Here is a 17,901-nt window from a genome sequence, read left to right on the forward strand (position 1 = left end):
TCAGAAGTTCACTTCACTGTGGAGTTTTTCAATTGAACAGATATATAGAGTCAATACAGAAAAAGGTCTCTTTGACATAAAAATATTGACAGGCTTCAATGTCCTGTAGTTGTTCTCAAAAATTGCTTGCTGAACATCTTTTCATTAAAATTACATTAGAAGTTAACCTTGGTACATTTGAATGATTAGTCTGCATAGACGAGAGTGGACAGCAAAAATTCATTTTTCTGTCCAGTTCTAGTGTGAATGACAGAGAAATATTCAATGAATAATTTTCAGTAATGATTGTTAGTTTTTAAATGGCACTGAAGTAATTGAAACGAAAGTTTATGATTTCCCATTAAAAACAGAGACTGAACATATTTACATTAACTTTTTTAAGTTACGTGTTCAATTGTAAATAGCTAAATCAAAAAGAAAACAAATTCTTTAAAAAAATAAAAAAATACATTTCTATGAGGATAGGTGCTAATGAGTCTTCTTAAACGAAACTCCAACACCACGTTTTCAAAAAAGTAATAAAAAAAAAAAAAATTGCAGTTCCTCAAAAAAAAACCCTAGAGACTTGTGTCAGAAAGAAGACATTTCTATTTGAATGATGAGCATCTTCTGGCATATCCCTTCAGGGGTTGCCACAGAGAATCAGTTCTCCCCTATCTGCACATTTGGTTTTGGCAAAGTTTTTTTTTTTTTTTTTTTATGTCAGATGCCCTTTCTGACATAAGCCTGCATTTTAACTGGGGACAAACAAAGGGAAAGCCAGACCCAGGCCTCCATGTGGCTACATAGGTAGTGACACCATGTTAAAAAAATATTTAATTTTACCCAAAGGTATGAACAACCTGGTGTCAATCACTTAATAAAAATAAATAAATATAAAAGCTTTTGTTTTATATTATGTAAACTGTTATTTGCCATTTTAATTGGATTTGACTGTATTTAAACACTCAACAAAACCCCACTTTACTTTATCCTGTCCAGGTGTCCATTTTTCATCAGTTGTTGAATTGGACAAAGTCAAATCTAGTCAACATGAGGATTTGCCTTTAGACTTCATTTTCAGTTATCAGAACTGCATTCCTAAAAAAAAAAAAAAAAATCATATAAATTATCCATCCAGAGTATATATGTCTATGGAACAATCCTCACAAAAAAATAGATGCCTCAGAATTGCTGAACATATATTATTATTATTTATTTATTAAACATTTTGATTGTGTAAATATGATATGACTGAAATTTTATTTATACGCTTAAAACAGTCTAAGCTTTTTTTCTTGTTTAAAGACTGAAACTGAAAGTATTTCAAATGTAAAAAAATATATTTTATGTCTAAGATTGATCAGTTGCAAAAATAGACTATTTTAAATATAGACTATTTTCCTGTTCTTTTGAGGGATGAAAATGGCAGAGATTGACAGTGAATGCAGGTTAGCTAATTTTATAGCAAGTTAAAACTGCATGGCAAAATACACATGGAGCTGTTGCACTTGAAGCTTAAATGTCAGTCTTAGCCTTCATGAAGAAGGAAACTTTCTGTCAGAAAGACATGCTCTAAATTCAGCCATGGAAGCATGTGGAATGTTTTCTCATACAATACAAAACATGTTCAATCATACGTTGATGCAACACATCAAAAGTACAATTTCAGATGGGAGTTACAAAGGCTCTTTTGCTGACTGTAGAAGGTCGGTTTCATTAACTTTCATGGATCCATTACATGGATTTTGGCCCATTATATACCCAGTTTAATAATTATTGGTATCCTGTTGCTGGTCAATTTGGTGTAATGGACATTATGTGATTAAGAGAGCTGACAAGGTGAACTTCGCTCTTTTGGGAGGTGAATAGAATAGGATAGTGAGATTTTTTTTTCTTTCTTTTATGGTGCCAAATGGAACAAGAGCAAACTGAAACCAAGCAGATATGAATGAAAGCACATTTTTAACCTGACACTGTCTAACTCTAATTTAATATCTGCCTGACATCACAAGGATGAGTGCAGAGACACCAGTCAGTAGTTTTGTTCCCTCTTCTTAATAAAAAGGACATATAGAACAGGGTAATAATGCTTTTTGATAATATGAAAAAAAATACATTTTTTACTATGTATTTATTAAAGTGGAATATATTATCACCTAGCATGGTTTACTTTACCAACATCATAACACATTTTGCTGCTTGTCCCAACTGCTTGTACCATATATGACATAAATGGGCTTTCTAAATCTAGTTGAAATATTCCACAAGGCCTTTTTTTAATAGCATTTTACACAGGAAATAACCAGTAATTACTAAATACTCACATTTGACCCATCCCCTGGGGGAGGGGTGAGCTGCAGACAAAACCGCCCTCAGGAACCATGTGGTGGTTTAAACCCTCAATCTAACCCCTTGATGTTGGGTGTCAAACAGGAAGGCAATGGGTCCCATTTTTAGAGTATTTAGTATGACACTGCCTGGATTTGAACTCATGACCTTCCCGTCTGAGGACAGACGCTGTTCCACAAGGCCACTGAGCTGGTGTAACCCATGTACTATCCTAGGCACGTTTACATTAAAAATGGGGTCATCTGGACCCCACAAGACAGCGCGCTGAATATTTGTTTTCAAGGATTTTTATTTGCACTGGTGTCCGTGACAAACATAAGATTCTGTCACTTTTTTTATGGGAGGGATCACACATCAATGTAAGGGTGGGGTCATCTGGACCCATTAGATAGCATGAGGGATAAGCAAAACTTTGAAGGAAATGACACGTACAGCATAAAACGAAGGAAACCATGTAATATGTCTTATGTTTCAGCCAGGCTGTGAGTAGCAGTCCACTCAGAAACACATTTTAGACTTGTCTATGATAGAGCAGCCTCCAACCTGAAGAAAAGGTGGGGGGTAAACAGCCCCCATGAAGTGTCTTGGCCTTACATCTGCTAATTTACATGTTGAAAATGGACGTGCGCTTTACCCTACAGCCATTTGTGCACATCTTCCCACCTGCTGGAGCTCCTTCTTCCTTGCTCCTGAGCAGTTGAAATAGCATTCATTAATGCAAGAAGCCAGCATGCTCTCTTCCCCACACCTGTAGAAGGAGCTGTGGGTGCTGGAGCTCCTTTGCCTCTTCAATTTTCATAAAAAAAGAAGGATTTTATGATGGTGCTGGAGGTGTTGTTGAATCTACAGAAATGGTTATTGGGGTGAATTCCTCTGTCAATACATCGAGACAGAGGGACAGTCCCCTTTCTCTAATATCCATCTCTGGGTTTTGTTAGGATCGAGGGTTGAGTTTTACTTCCTGCTGTACATATTTTGTTCATCTCCTGATTGTATGCTATTACAATCATATTGGCCACAGAATATTTTCAACGCTGCTGACTCATGTGTAAAATTTACTATGAGGTTGTTTTATAGTGAAGTCTGCAATCATTATAGTGCATTAGGCTTGGAATACATCCGTGCAGGGAGGCACTGTGGAAGATGACAAACAAGGATTTGGTGTCACCAACTATCCCAGACTTTAATTTGTCCAGGATTCAACTGCATTTCCAAGTCCTTTCAATTTATCTCCAGAGTTTACTATATTCAAACTTTAAATTATTCTTCACTTTCCAGATTTGTGAGATCCAAGTTTTTTCCAGTGATAATATTTTAACTGCAAAAGGTGACTTACCACGCCCCCCTCTGTCTAGTTGTGGTCCCTTACAAAAAAAAGCATACTGAGTGGGTGACAACTAGCACACCCCCTTTGTCTCAGTTTATAGTGTTTAGTCTGCAGGGGGCGTGGTAGGTGGGATGCTTCCAACAGGTTTGTCTGGCTGGCCACACCCACAACAAACAGCTGATGGTGACACATAAGCAATGGGTGCAAATTCATCTTTAAATACGGCTGGCAAGCAGTCAAAACATGTCAAAATAAGGACAATCTTTGACCTTCATTTGTCTGACAACCGAAAAAAAACATCTATTTATGAAGTATGGAAGACAACAAGACTTGATCTCTCTACTATATGAGGCAGCAGTCCTGTTGACAGTCAATAGTAAAACTTCTACACATTTAAAAGTAAGCAATTTTAGCATAGAACATACAATAAATGTTTCACTTTAGCATCGTGCAAAATGTGAGGCTTAAATTTTAGTTATTAAATTAAGTTTAGGGTATTTATTTATGGTGTTTGTACCTAAATAACAAAAAATAAATACATTCTGATTTGTTGCTAACCAAATTGTTTGCATTTAAGGATTAGATTTTATTTTATTGTTTTGGACACTGACCATTTAATTCAAACACTACCATTGCACAATAACCATCCATCGATATATTCATCCATATTCAGAACCTGCTGAATCCCGGGGCTACTTCAGTCTGTTCTTGGCTACTGTTGGATTAAGTTAGGGTACACCCTGGACTGTCATAGGCCACACAATTATACACACTCCTATTCCCATCTAGGGATAATTTAGAATCCTCAGTGAACAAATAAGGCACGTCTTTAAGCTGTGGAAGGATCCGTAGTGCCTTAGGAAAACTCACAAAAGCACAAGGAGAACATGCAAACTCTACACAGGAAGGACCCAGCCGGGTTTAGAACCACAGCCTTTATGCTGTAACCGTTTCCTACTGTGCAGCCTATATTGCACACTATATTTGTCAAATTACCACAAGTACTGTTCTAACTATGTATATCTTGGGGGATATAAAAAATAAACATTATGTGGGAGTTTCAGATTTTTAATAAAGCCTTAATCAAAGATATTAACAGGGAGGACGCCTTAGACTTTTAAGGCCCTAACTAGAAATGTGTACGATAATTCTGTATTATCTAAGAAGGCACTTAGAGGACACATATCACTGCCCAACACTTATGAGACCAATTGTCTGCAAATTCAATATACAACGTAAATCCGACCAATCACCTTGCGCTGGCTCAACAACCTGAAAGCCGAATTAAATGATAATGTGCCCATGCAATGAACAGAATCAAACAGAATTTCAAACGAAGTGTTGCTTTGAAGACACCATTAAAAATAGTTATGCAGTGGCAAGACCAGTCAACTGGCCGATACTTGCATTGAGTCAAGTCTATACCAATAATAAGCAAATGGTCACATAACAGATTTTTCCTTTTTTTTTGAGGGGGATGGGTAGCAAGATCAGAATGCATAATGTGTCCTTGAGCTTAACAAACAACGCTTTAACATTTCTGGTTGCAAAGGACCAATTTAAAGAGTTGCGTCCGTCTCATCAGCAAACAGCAAGGTGAGGCCGAAAGAGCACACAAATCACTCAAATGATCATCGGATGTCAAAGGAAGCAAGAGCGTTGGGTTAAGTGACAGTCTCTTGAGAGGGTTCCACATTATCTATTCGAAAGGCTTCCTTCAATTGACCATATGATCCAAAGGCTACTACCCCTAAAAGGCACATTAATTTACTTGCATGTGTTACTTTGGCAAAAAAGGTTATGTAAAAAAAAAAAAAAAACAATATCGTCTAAATTTAATAGTAATAAAACAACTTTTAGAGTGGGAAAATATGAATACATGTGCATAACACGTTACATGTATATATATATTTTAAATGATGATGTGCAACTTCCATGGTATTAGAAATTCTAACCAATTCCACTAGGATGCTGATATCTATTATTTTAGCTTTACTATTAATACTTGTGTAGCACCTTATATTTTTACTTCCAACAAAAGGACAACAATCAAAATGCAACACAGCCCCACCTAAGACCTTAGACGTTAAAAATGTAAGACATCCTGGGAATAAAGAAGAGGGAATAAAAATGTGTTCCCCTTTTCCGTCATTTTAATGGAAATTCTCTTATATAATGTGACAGAGCTTTAAAAATGTCTCTTTGTGCACTCTTACATATGCACTCCTGAAATTTGCATGAGTGCACATAAAAGTTTACTTTATTTCACTCTAGTTGGACTTCCTCTGTACTCTCAAAGGGCTCGTAACCCAAACAAAAAACAAAGGACTGCTGTGTCTTTACCTGAATGTTTTCTTCTTGAATCTGCAAAGGCTTGGACTACAAAAAAACGACATTATTGTTCCAGTGACGTTAAGATTCTATGACCAGAACTTATTAACTGTATTCAAAGAAAGTGTGTCACCAAGGTTTCCTGGCAACTTTCTCTATTATAACTCAACTTTTTACCTTTTTTTATTTTTACTGTTTATGCATGTCACTGTAAATAATGGCAAAAATACCAACTTTGATATAAAACATTAAACCAGAAGTGTGATTGCCAAACTAAAAAAAAAAAAAAAAAAATCTCAATTTTAATCTTATGACCTTTAAAGTCAACACAAAAAAGTAAATATTTAACAAACTAATGACTTTGCAGACTTTAAAAAAAACATCCTTTTGAATAGTCTCATCAGGGTCTGTGTGCATGTTGCACCCCAGAGGTGGAGTTTAAGCTTTTCCTGGACCAGCTGTCCAGGAAGCTTTAAAGTGGGGCTTGGCAAACATGTGGAAGCTCTCTCCTCATCTCCTTACAAATGCTCTTTGGTTCTCCTCTCTTGAGTTCTCCCTATTTTACAACATCCTGCATGCAGCATTTCCAGTCGATGTGGATTGTTGCTTCTTGCAGTTTGAATTCAGGCTTTTGCCTTATATGCTCATTTCTCATTTGCATCTTGTTTTTCGAGGCTTTAACAAGCTGTTCTTGACAAGGACTTTTACCATTGAATTTTACAATATTGAACTCATTTAACAGAAATACTTTAATTATGTTTTACTCAGCATTGATAGATTGAAAATGGACTCAGAGACCACTGTGTCCTGTGGTTTTTAGTTTCTGTAGATCACATTTTTTTTCCAAGATTTTTTTTTTGTCATTATTTCATAAATTATGCCTTCAAATAAAAAAAAGAAGAAGAAAAGAAGTGATGCATTTTTGTCACAGCATCAATGTCCATGCATTTAGTAGTGTCTGCATCTAATACATTAGAGGGAAATTTAGCCTTTTCTATGGGAGAGCTGCTGGGTTGGACTGAGCACCAACAAACCTAGCAACCAACCGTCAAAATCTGGAAGGATTCAAGTTCGTTCAAAACACGTGAAGATTTTTTTTTTTTGATCTATCTGAAATGTCAGTGTGATCCACAACTAACCTCCACCAGCTTGTTGGCGTGCTCGCGGAACACCTGGGCATACTCCTTGACTTCCTTCTCATTTCCACTCTTTGCTGCTTCAATCAGCACCAAGAGGGGGACGTTGGTCTCAAGGAAGGAGTCCGAGATGTGGTCCATTACTGCCTTCCTTAGCTACAATTCAGAGGGACAGACACAAGGAAAAAGATCATATTAATACCGACAATAACTTCACTGAAATGCATTTGGCAATGATTACATCTCACTAAGCACTATAATAAATGTAGCGTAGTGATACGATGGGGTAGATGGAAAAAGGAAGAAGGGCTATACAGACATAAAACGAGGGAAGAAAAGATCTGTCAATGGTCAGGGGTGTAATTTGATTGTAAGGTGTAATTTTTTTTCCACAATGGAGCCCACAACATGACTCGCATCATTGTTTGTGACATGTTTTAAAGCCAAAAATGGAAGGAGACTGGTTGTTTTATTTAAAATCGTAAGTGTATCTTGATCTTAGTCACTGTGACATCTGATGTGATGCAAGTGGATGCCATACAGAAATCACTATAGGACTCTCCTTTATTTTACATAGGAAGATAGAGATTCCATTAAACCAGCACTAACGCGGACAGAAATGGGGATCTAAAAATATCCCCATTAATAGTCTGTTCACTGCCACATTTTATGTGAACACAGAATCTTTTTCAATGAGCTGAGAATAAATCTGAATTAGTGAAAATGTCTGACCTTGATATCCTTTCACCTGGTGCAAAGAGTGAAGAATCATTACACACACTCCCCCACACACAGATATACATATGTAGCATGCTGTCAAAGCTATTTTTACTCTGTCAGCTGTGTTGAAGCAGACAGCATGGTAGTAATTTTATCATTTTACCTGCAAACGATAAAGCAGCTAAAATGGTAAGGCTACATTTTATAGAAAATGTTTAGAACATTAACAGGTCATCCATAGGTGGGGTTCCCTTCTAAAAAAAACAAAAATGGAGCATGTCATGTAAAAGAATCAGGCGGAAACCCACACAGACAAAACAGGACCCCAAGAAATAAGTTAAAAATTCTTAAAATTTGAAAGATTTCTTAAAATATGCAAAACAATCAAGTGGGACTGGTGTCAGAAAATACTTTTTAGTAAAAAAAATACTCTTGTTTTTGGTCGAAAAAGACTAACCTAACCAGCGACCCTAACAGGTAGGCTTTTTTTTTTTGGCGTTTAAAGCTTTGAACCTTTACCACCTGAGGTGTCTCTGTCAAAACCCACGATGCATCTCTGTTGACATACTGTACCTCCTTATGCGATCAATGTGAATTAGTTGATCTGCAGAGAAAACTGGTTTTGTGCTGGTAAGAAACACTTTAAAGTAGTTTTCAACCAAAATGCAACACATTACTAATGTAAAGAAATTTTATATTGGTGCAAAGTCGTTCTTTAATGAGACAGAACAAGTGGATTCACGTTGATCGAGTGAAGGGTTGAAGCTAACTGCAGTCAAATGTAAACACTGGTCTCACTTTTGTTCATATCCTCTAATAAAGTGTTTATCCTCCTTTGATACATTTAAGGCTCATTCTGAACACTGAAAAAAGTTTTAATAAATGTGAATACAACTCCATAAATCTTATAGATTTCCTGCTTCCAGCTAATGATATTTGCAAATTTTTGGCTCCAGCTAATAATATTCAGTCATCTTTTCTGCCACTATTTCTTACCCCATTGGCTGAATGGGGTAAGAAAAATGACTTATAAGAAATTCTTATTTTAAGGTAAAAAACAAAGAATCACTAATACACGTTTTTTAAACTATTTTAAGATATTGTTCTTATGAAAAACACATTTTCTTTTCTTGGATAATTGAAAATGATTCAATTTTTCTTGAAACAACTGTATTTTTATTTTCTTGGGATTCAGTTTTTGCAGTGCAGCTTTCCATGTTAACTGCATTCAGCTCCTTTGCATTGTGGGATATGGCAAGTAAACACCATAAAATCATAGTAATTTATTATGGGGCTCAGACAGGTTGGTCGGATGCTCAATCAATCATATGGTAACCATGACATTACTTAAACCTTGTAAAAACTGGAGAGCTTATTTCTGACATAATAAAGAAATAGCAAAACAAGAAAAATAAGAAAATATTGGATGAAACATTATGAAATATAGGGGTAAATAATGAAAATATAGATCTAAAAACTAAAGTTCATGGGTAGTTGGTGGATGCTGTTGTTGAGTCTTGTTAATAAGCAATCATTAATTAAAAGCAGACATAGGTACATATGCATAACATGGATATAAAAGCAAAAGGAGCCTTGGGATATTCATGAATACCAAACGGTGAAACAGAATGCAATGGAGAATTTGAGTGGAGCAATGATGCAGACGAGTAATTTCCCAAGTTGTGCTCTCTCCTGCACCATCAGCATTCTAATGCCCACACAGCTCCCACAAAAAAAATCTATCTTCAATATTTCAGATTGTACCTCGCTCCGTGCTCCAATTGCTCTGTCTTTGCCTGAAAACTCCCTCTCTTTCACTAAAACTTAAAGAAAACCGGAATTCTCATGGATGGCACCGGCTCTGCTCATTACATGTTAGTGGGAAAGCGATTTGTCTCCAGAGTCGAGCAATGCCACACTGGCTCAAGTTCTGAAAGCTAAATGTTTCTGCTTCACATATAAATATTTCAAGCTTGTTGAGGAATGTGCTGGGTGCTGGCAATATAGTTTCCTTCATGGTCGCACATTGTTATTGAACACTAAAAGTATGCAGGCTAAGAAGAAATGCCACAAATGGAAATCCACTGGTGGCCAAAATTGGTGCCATGACACATTTGTGGAATGATAAAAAAATATAATTTATAGTAGATAAAAGGCCAACAGAATACGAACATGCTGAATTTAATTTACTTCTTTGGTGACATTGCATATTGCAGTAAATTCACTAGATAAAGTTATTTTCACAATTGTATTAAAGTCATATTCCATTTCAGCAAGTTATTGGGACGTTTTATTCTTTTGTCAATGCTTGAGAGCAGAGACTTTGACAGTTCTGACAATGAACAGAGAAAAAGAAAGACATGCTTCTTAAAACACCAGCTCTCTTTTTTTCCTCAATGGAATCAGCTGAGTGACAACTACAAAATTGTTTAAAGTCACTTTGCTTTCTTTTGTTGCTGACAAACTTCAAAAGAACTTTCTGAGTTATTATCTGATTAACAAGTGAACGGTGCCACTAAAGTGTTAAAAACTGTTCTATGACACTTCAACCACCATAGAGAGCAAGACTACGAGTCAACTACGAGTGTCCAGTAAAGGTTAATTAATCACTTTGATGCTCAAATAATTCAACATTAGGGTAAAATCAACTTAATGTTAAAGCCCCTAAAATTCCTTGGTCCAAAAAAAATATATATATAAAAAGAAAAAAAATGAAATGAAAAAAAAAATAGATTAGGATAAGTAATGATGAAATTCTGATTCTCATTCATTCATCTCCAAAAATTTAGGGTCTTGGGCTGCTGGAGCTTATCCTGGCTGCTGTTGGGCGAACCCTGGAAAGCTTGACAGTTCATCACAAAATTATAAATAAAAATAAATAAGTAAATAAAAGAAAAGAAAAACAGGCAGATACTAATTGGTCTGAGTAACATTTGTTTTGAAGACAAAAATATGCGTTTATGATTTTTTCTTTTGTCTAATTATAATTTGTTATCTTTATAAATATAAAAAAGTAAAACTTTCTAGAATATTACATTCTTCTACTTCAGAAGTTGTTTATTTTGAAGAAAAATAATTAAAAAAAATACTGTATTATTGTAAGGATCTTTTTACAACAAAACAAAGTTTAGTGGTACATTTTTGTGTCTTGATTGTAATAAAGAGTGGAGGACCAACTAGTAGTTACCAAACATAAACAAGTTCCCTACAACACATGAGGAACTTATTTCTGCTTGTACTTGTTCTTTTCAGGGGTGTTTCACTTTTAAAGATGTTCTTTTTCTCTGTTAACAAGATGTTGAAAGCAACACTTGTTAAAACTCACTGGTCTCTGTGATTTTGAAGAATAGGAGCAGCATTTACAATCCAGATAAAATAATACTTTAGGATTCTGCTGCCACGAAGGAAAATTGTTGAGGGAGACGTTAGCAAAGATCTAGGTCGGCCTCGTTACGAATCAAAGCAAAAACAAACACAAAATAGAATGGAAAAATTGAGCGCTTGTTTACAGTTCAGCAGAGCCTTTCCGCATGCCAAATAAGGATCGGAATTCAAAGCGGAGGACTACAGTGGGTGTCTAAAGTGTTTAAAGTTGGACTTTGGGTTCCGCTTTTTCTCTTGTGATTCAGAGCACTCTTTGCCAGCTACTTGGGGGGTCAGCACAGAAGAGTTGGTGAATAAAATGCCAAGAGTCAAACGCAATCACAGAATAAATGGCACGTCTAAAAGGAAAATGAGCAAATACACATAACACTAAGCAAAACGTTATGTATGAAATTCAAATGGAAAACAAGGAGGAAACAAAAAAAGAGAAATCTAATCCCAGAAATTAATTGAAGCAACATTTCCAAATGAGTCACTCTGATTTGTTTGATTAGAAGCTTAAAGGGGAGTTAAATAAATTGTGCTATTAAATTCAGCAAGTTGTGTTGTTAATTCTAACTGACAAATTCAACAAAATAAAAAAAGCCAACAATCTAGCAAAGTTTTGTTAATAAATAACCAAAAATAAAACAAAAGAGCCCAAGATGAATCAAACCTCTACATGAGTTGCATTTGCTTGTGTTTTATCATTCAAATCTATATTTATAAAACAGCATTATTAAAAGACTCCACTGGAGGTAGGATAGCCGTCAGCTGAAATATTGATATATATATATTGTTTATTTCATGAACATTCTCAGAACTTGGTGGAATTGTATTTGATTCTCCGCGATAGCTTAATGTATGTTGTATGTTAGTTGTGATGAATCGTTTTCTTCAGTTCCTGGTTAGTTTTTACAGCAAGGGGAGTTTGAATAATTGAGAATGCACAATCCACATTACTGACGTACCACCCTCTGGCGAATGCAGAAAAAACCTACAAGAATGGGAGTTGGTAGAGGGCGTGCTACATGTGCACGTGTGATCACTGAGTTGCTCGTCCTAGAAAGTCGATTTCCAGAAGCAAAGACCTGATGTGATGAGAAATGATCGGTTTGTGGGTAGCTATTTTGGAGCCACTACAGTAGAAAAATATGTATTAAGTAGTATTAAAAACACGTTCCAAACATTAGACTTAAGTTTTTACTTAAATTGAAAAAAACACTAATTTTGCTAAGGCTTCTCTTAGATTCCTGGCTGAGATAAGGTACTAAACTCGCTTCAAAACAGAAACAAGCCGTCAAAAAAATCTTATACTTTTATGAAAATGTTTATTTTAAAGGTGCAGCAACATTGCAGAACAATTCAAAGTTTCTGAGAGGTAAGTTAGATCCATTTTTTATGATGTGATGCAACTGTTTTCTGCAAATCAGAACTACCAAATGACATGTTTTTTAGACTTAGATGGCCTCAATCAAAGTGACAGGATTGTGTAATACTGAAGCTTCTGATCTGACAGTCACTTCAGGCATCGAAATATATGATCTGAAAAAATAGAACATTTTCTTTTTGGAGTGTCCATTCCATCTGCTTTTCAAATTAAAATAATTTTTGGATAGAAAGGGAAAATTACATTAAAACACTAGTATACTTTCATATGAACTTCATGGGAGGTTCTCAATTTATGTTTGGAAAAAAATACCAATACATTTTCCTTCAATCATGTCATACTAGTGTTGGTGCTCTACCAAAGAAGTCGGTGCATGACGATTCCTACGTTCTGTAAATCTTAATTTCCTGTGGGGGTTGGGGGGAGGGGGGTTAAATATGATAACTACTGAAATAATAATTCTTACCTTTCAAACATTTGGGAAAGAAAACACCACAAGTAATTTGGAATCGCTTGTATGAACAAAGAGTTACAGCTGACTTGATTTGCAGCAGCTGTTCAAAAGCCCCAACAATTAAAAACAGCTGTACTAATCAACAAACTAATGACAAAAATGGAAATGATTTGAATATCCCAAAGCATAATGAAGAGAAAAAAAGGCAAAAACACACGAGGCAGAGCATTCCAGGCAGTGTTTCTATAGGGGTTGTTGGAATCAACCATAAGTCAAAACATGGCCTAAAGAGATGGCTTGACAGATTCATTCATTACAGACAAGGAGACGAGGCGGTTCAGCACATGTCTCATTTCAAACCATTATGTCAGTGGAGGCCTACAGAAATATAAAATAAACTGATTTTTTTAAATTAAGTTTTACAAGTTTGAAAAAAAATAAAGTTGAAGTTTTCTCTTGTACCTGTGTGCAGACATTCATCTAAAAAAGGTACAACATTTTGTCCTTTGTCTGCAGTCATGGTACAAAGCATTTAGCCATTCATCTTGTATATACTTTGTCATGTTCATTGTTGCAGGAGGCTGAAGCGTGTCCGAGGTGCCAATAGGTAAAATGCAGAACCTTTGTAGAATTAATAATAAGGGAGAAAAAAAAACAAAAAAAAAAAACTATAAGCCAGCACTAATTATTTCTCCCAGAGAGAAAAAGAAAGTAAAAAGGATTTGGTTTATGGGTTGAAACATTCTACATAGATGGTATAGATTTACACACAAGGGTTTATGGGTAGTCTAAACGATTTATGATTTCGCTCGCAGGTAACTTCGGTTTTATGTCTAGTTTAAAAGCCATGGCTGCCATTCTGTTCCTCTAAGTCATGTGGAGCTAGAGTCTCTATAGAAAGGCCAAAATGTAAATGTGCAAAAATTTAACTGGATATTTGGACAAAAGTGCATTTTTATCTCATTTCATTTATAAAAAGGAGCAACAATCTCAGACAGACCCTAAAGGGATTGATGGAAATTATTTTTTTTAGACAAACTGCAGCTGCTGAATAACATCAATTTAAATGAATATGATCCAGCAAACCGGATGTCTTTGTTTGATAAAGACAGAAAAGGGGATGAAGGAAGTGAGAGTGTTTACAAACTAAAATAAGTAAAAACAGAAAATGTGCACAGTCATGTGTCCTGCAGGCCTGATACAATGCTATTGAAATACAAACTTGAGTTGGATCCAGGTCAAATTGCTTTGCCAAGGGTTTATTTCTTTTTCTTATAAAAAAAATGAAGTGTACATTTTGCAGTGATATATAACCATATTTCTTGTCCTTTTGGATGAACTAAAAATGTATTTATAAGCACTTACCTAAAAAAGATGTTATTACTAAACACCAGCAAAGTGTGTAAATGCAATTTTTAGTTTAAAATTGCAGTGATTTTGTTTGAAGAGTGAAATAAATAAACCTTCATAAGAAAATTATTATTTATCTATAACTTTTAGTGTTTGGAAAATAGGGGTTTAGTAATCTCAAATTAAATAAAAGACAAAATATATAATATAATATTTTGAAGAATTTATATATGTATTTCATGGACATACGATATTTCCCAATAAAATAAATGCCTGCATGTTATTCATATTATCATTATATTTAGCCTATCATAAATTTTGAATTTTATGTTATTTTATTTCTGTATTTTATCACCAGTAGCTGTTTAAGATCAAAGGTTACATACTAAAGATTTGGAAATCATCAATAAAATTCATTTTTGTCTTATAGGGTATATGTGTATATATATATATATATATATACATATTTATTGTAATATAGAATAAATAAAAACATATAGAATATTTTATATTCCTGGTGAGTCTAAGGGATTTAAAGAGTGTACAATTTACACTTATTCTTGCACGGTCTGTATCATACTGAAAATACAACACAACTACTATTAAAAGATATCACTTTTTAGATAAACAATTACCTTCAAAAAATACCATCAAACTATTTTTTTAGTAAATGGTGTGAATGTGATTTTTATGGTGCACCATGTTACTACAAAGTCAATGAAAGTAAAAATTGGTATTGTTCCTGATCTTAACCTTCACAGACTCCCACACAGTTTCCTCATCTTGATATATAAGACTATAGTAGCTTCTGCACTCTGCAAAACATCAGACTTCCTAAATAGTGAATTCATAGGGCAGGAGGAGCAGATCTGCAATGGCACAGAATTCTGAGTTGAGTTGCATTAAACATAAATTATACCATATTTCTTTCCTGTCTCAATTTTTTATGATGTTCTGGCTGTAAGTGAGTAATGCATTATTTATCAGTGAACCACAACGAAATTTACAACATATAAAAAGACAAAAATTTGAATGTGAAAATATTTTTTGCTATATTAATTTAAAAAGAGAGCAAAACTTTCATTTATGTGTCCCATTAACAAAATAACAAAAAAAAAAAAGCATTATAGTATCCAAGAAGCTTTACATGCATGTTATGTGGAATAAAGCAGCATTCCCACAAAAATAAATTCGTGTCATAGAAAAAAAAAAATAGAACTAGGTACGTTAGGTGCTGTTTATGTGAAACTAAGCAACCACCATTCAAAACTACCAAACGCTGCAGTTCCTAAAATGACCACTAAAAGCTGGTGTAAAAAGAAGCAGTTTTCTCTCAATTCCTATGTTAGGAAGTTAGATTTGACACCAAAATAAACATATGTACATCTTAGGGTCAGAGACATTTTAATGCTTCATTTTATATTCATAAAAACTGTGGGTGGTGAGTTATTTTAAAAATCAACTGTTATCCTTCAAGTGTATTTGTATGTATAAGTGTGTATTTATAATAAAAATGTATCTCTTGAATGACAGTAAATGTTTTCACAGTATCTGATGAAGAGACAGGTCCAAACTCAAATGTGTAAGGTTCTGTAAACAGCTGAAAGTCTTAATGCTTAACAATATTGGCACCTAAAACAATATATTATAATGTTTTGCAGTATATTTCCACTTTTTAAATTGATTTAGCCGCCTGGATTTTTCACTTTTGACACCGGAGGTTGGTTGTTTTTGCTCTCGCATGTGTTTGTGTGACTGTAATTGTATGAAAAAAGTCCAATAAGACAAAAATTACTTTGTTTTTCATCCAATTTGTGTTGTTTACCTATTATTGCATTTTCCTTGTTGTAAGGATAACATGGCTCCCATATCCTAATAATTTACTGTATTTGACATTTTACAATTCAGTGTGTCTTCTGTCTTATTTTGAAATTTAATGTGCTTCACATTTATTTTTTCCAGAGCTAACAAATGTGTCTATAATTGTAATATAACAAAATACGTGAGGAATATTAACATCCAGAAGATAAGTAGGAAAAAGGCCTCACTGCTGGAAATACATGTGCAGCAGGAAAGCAGAAGGTCACCTGCTGCTAAAAGACTGGTGAGACATTAGGGGCACTGACTTATGGAGATGAACGTTTATTGTCTTGATGTATTCTTGTCTTGTTATCTCTTTTGGGAAGCTGGTGAGGGTACATGTAAATTATTCGGTGCTGCACTACCGAGGGACAGAGACGAGACACTTGCCTTGTAATTCTTCCACAGAAAAAACAATAACCAAAGAGTATTTCGGTCATTTGTTCACTTTAGTGGACACCAGGGGTCTCATGTGCAGAGACACAGATGATTAATATCTCTAATGACCGAAGAGTTTTTATTTTATTTTTCTAGAAACAAAATATGATTAGAATGTCAGGGTGAATATTCTTTCCATATTTATATGATGTAAATGTTGCCATAAATTACCCGTCAATCCTCACGGTGCTTCAACACTTTCTAAAAACAAAATGGAGGCGTGAACAAACAGCATGCTTAAAACCAGCACAATCCATTCTGGGTGACAGACAGCACAGCATTGTCTCATATGAGTACACATCAGCATGAAAGAGAAAACAACATTGCAAGTCTCTGGCGGTGTTGTCGCGAGGCTTGTTTGGTCTTACCTGCTCCCATTTGATAAATGCTGTCTGTCATCTGTGCTTGTTTGTTCTAATACTTGATGCGTCCTTTGCACAGAGGAGATGTTGGAGACGGAAAGTTCTCAATTGCACAACTGTGCTCCTCCCCTCAGGAAGGCCTTACGCCTTTTTCATGGTCTCGACGACTACAACACGTCTCTTGTTGACATAATTACTGTATCACAACTCCATGCAATACGTGTGCACTTGGAGTCTGCCCTCCCATCTTAACTTGAAGCTTAAACACACCGCCCATTCTGTCAAGGCAACCCTTGAGTCAATAGAACATCCTGTCAGAGGGAATACAGGCTGCCAGCGTGTTAGACAGCCCCAGCAGCACAGAGTTACTGGTTTCATTCTAGCATGATCGTGTGCCTTCAAAGGTCAGAGAAGACACAATCATCTAGTGCATATGCAATAAAAACTTAAATTGGAGTAAAATTAACAAATTGAGAGGACAAAGAAGCATTTGATGTTTACTCAAACTGTAGTTTTTTGTGCTAAAAAATAATTTATAATTTTAATATCACACGGTTTTAATTAGTGAGACAAGAAAAAAGAATCTCCAAAGGGTTCTGTGTTTGCTCTTCAGATGGTTTCAGTCATTTCCAGTTCAGTTAATTAGCCTAGTCTTTGATGAAAAGTGAAAAATATGACTAATGCAGCATTAATCGTCTACTTATTTGGCCTTTAGCCTTCAATTAAAGGCAAAAAGATTTTGGTATTAACATACCTTATTTTTTTATTTTTTTATTTGAAACAAATTCAAGAATTGGGTAGATTAAAAGTTTCGGATACATTTTTTTTTTTTTTTTTTT

At 35.0% G+C, this 17,901-nt stretch overlaps 1 protein-coding gene across 2 annotated transcripts in view; it reads right to left on the bottom strand.

The window, feature by feature from the left end:
- The window catches only part of LOC112157044 (catenin alpha-2), a 91,634-nt gene that overhangs the window by 71,116 nt on the left and 2,617 nt on the right, over positions 1-17,901 (bottom strand). For both annotated transcript variants that reach the window (XM_036212653.1, XM_024289495.2), the window contains exon 2: positions 7,129-7,281. In XM_036212653.1, coding sequence (XP_036068546.1) covers positions 7,129-7,281 — 153 coding nt within the window. The remainder of the gene's footprint in view (positions 1-7,128; positions 7,282-17,901) is intronic.

The sequence above is a fragment of the Oryzias melastigma genome, linkage group LG1, assembly GCF_002922805.2.
Source record: "Oryzias melastigma strain HK-1 linkage group LG1, ASM292280v2, whole genome shotgun sequence".
NCBI lineage: Eukaryota > Metazoa > Chordata > Actinopteri > Beloniformes > Adrianichthyidae > Oryzias > Oryzias melastigma.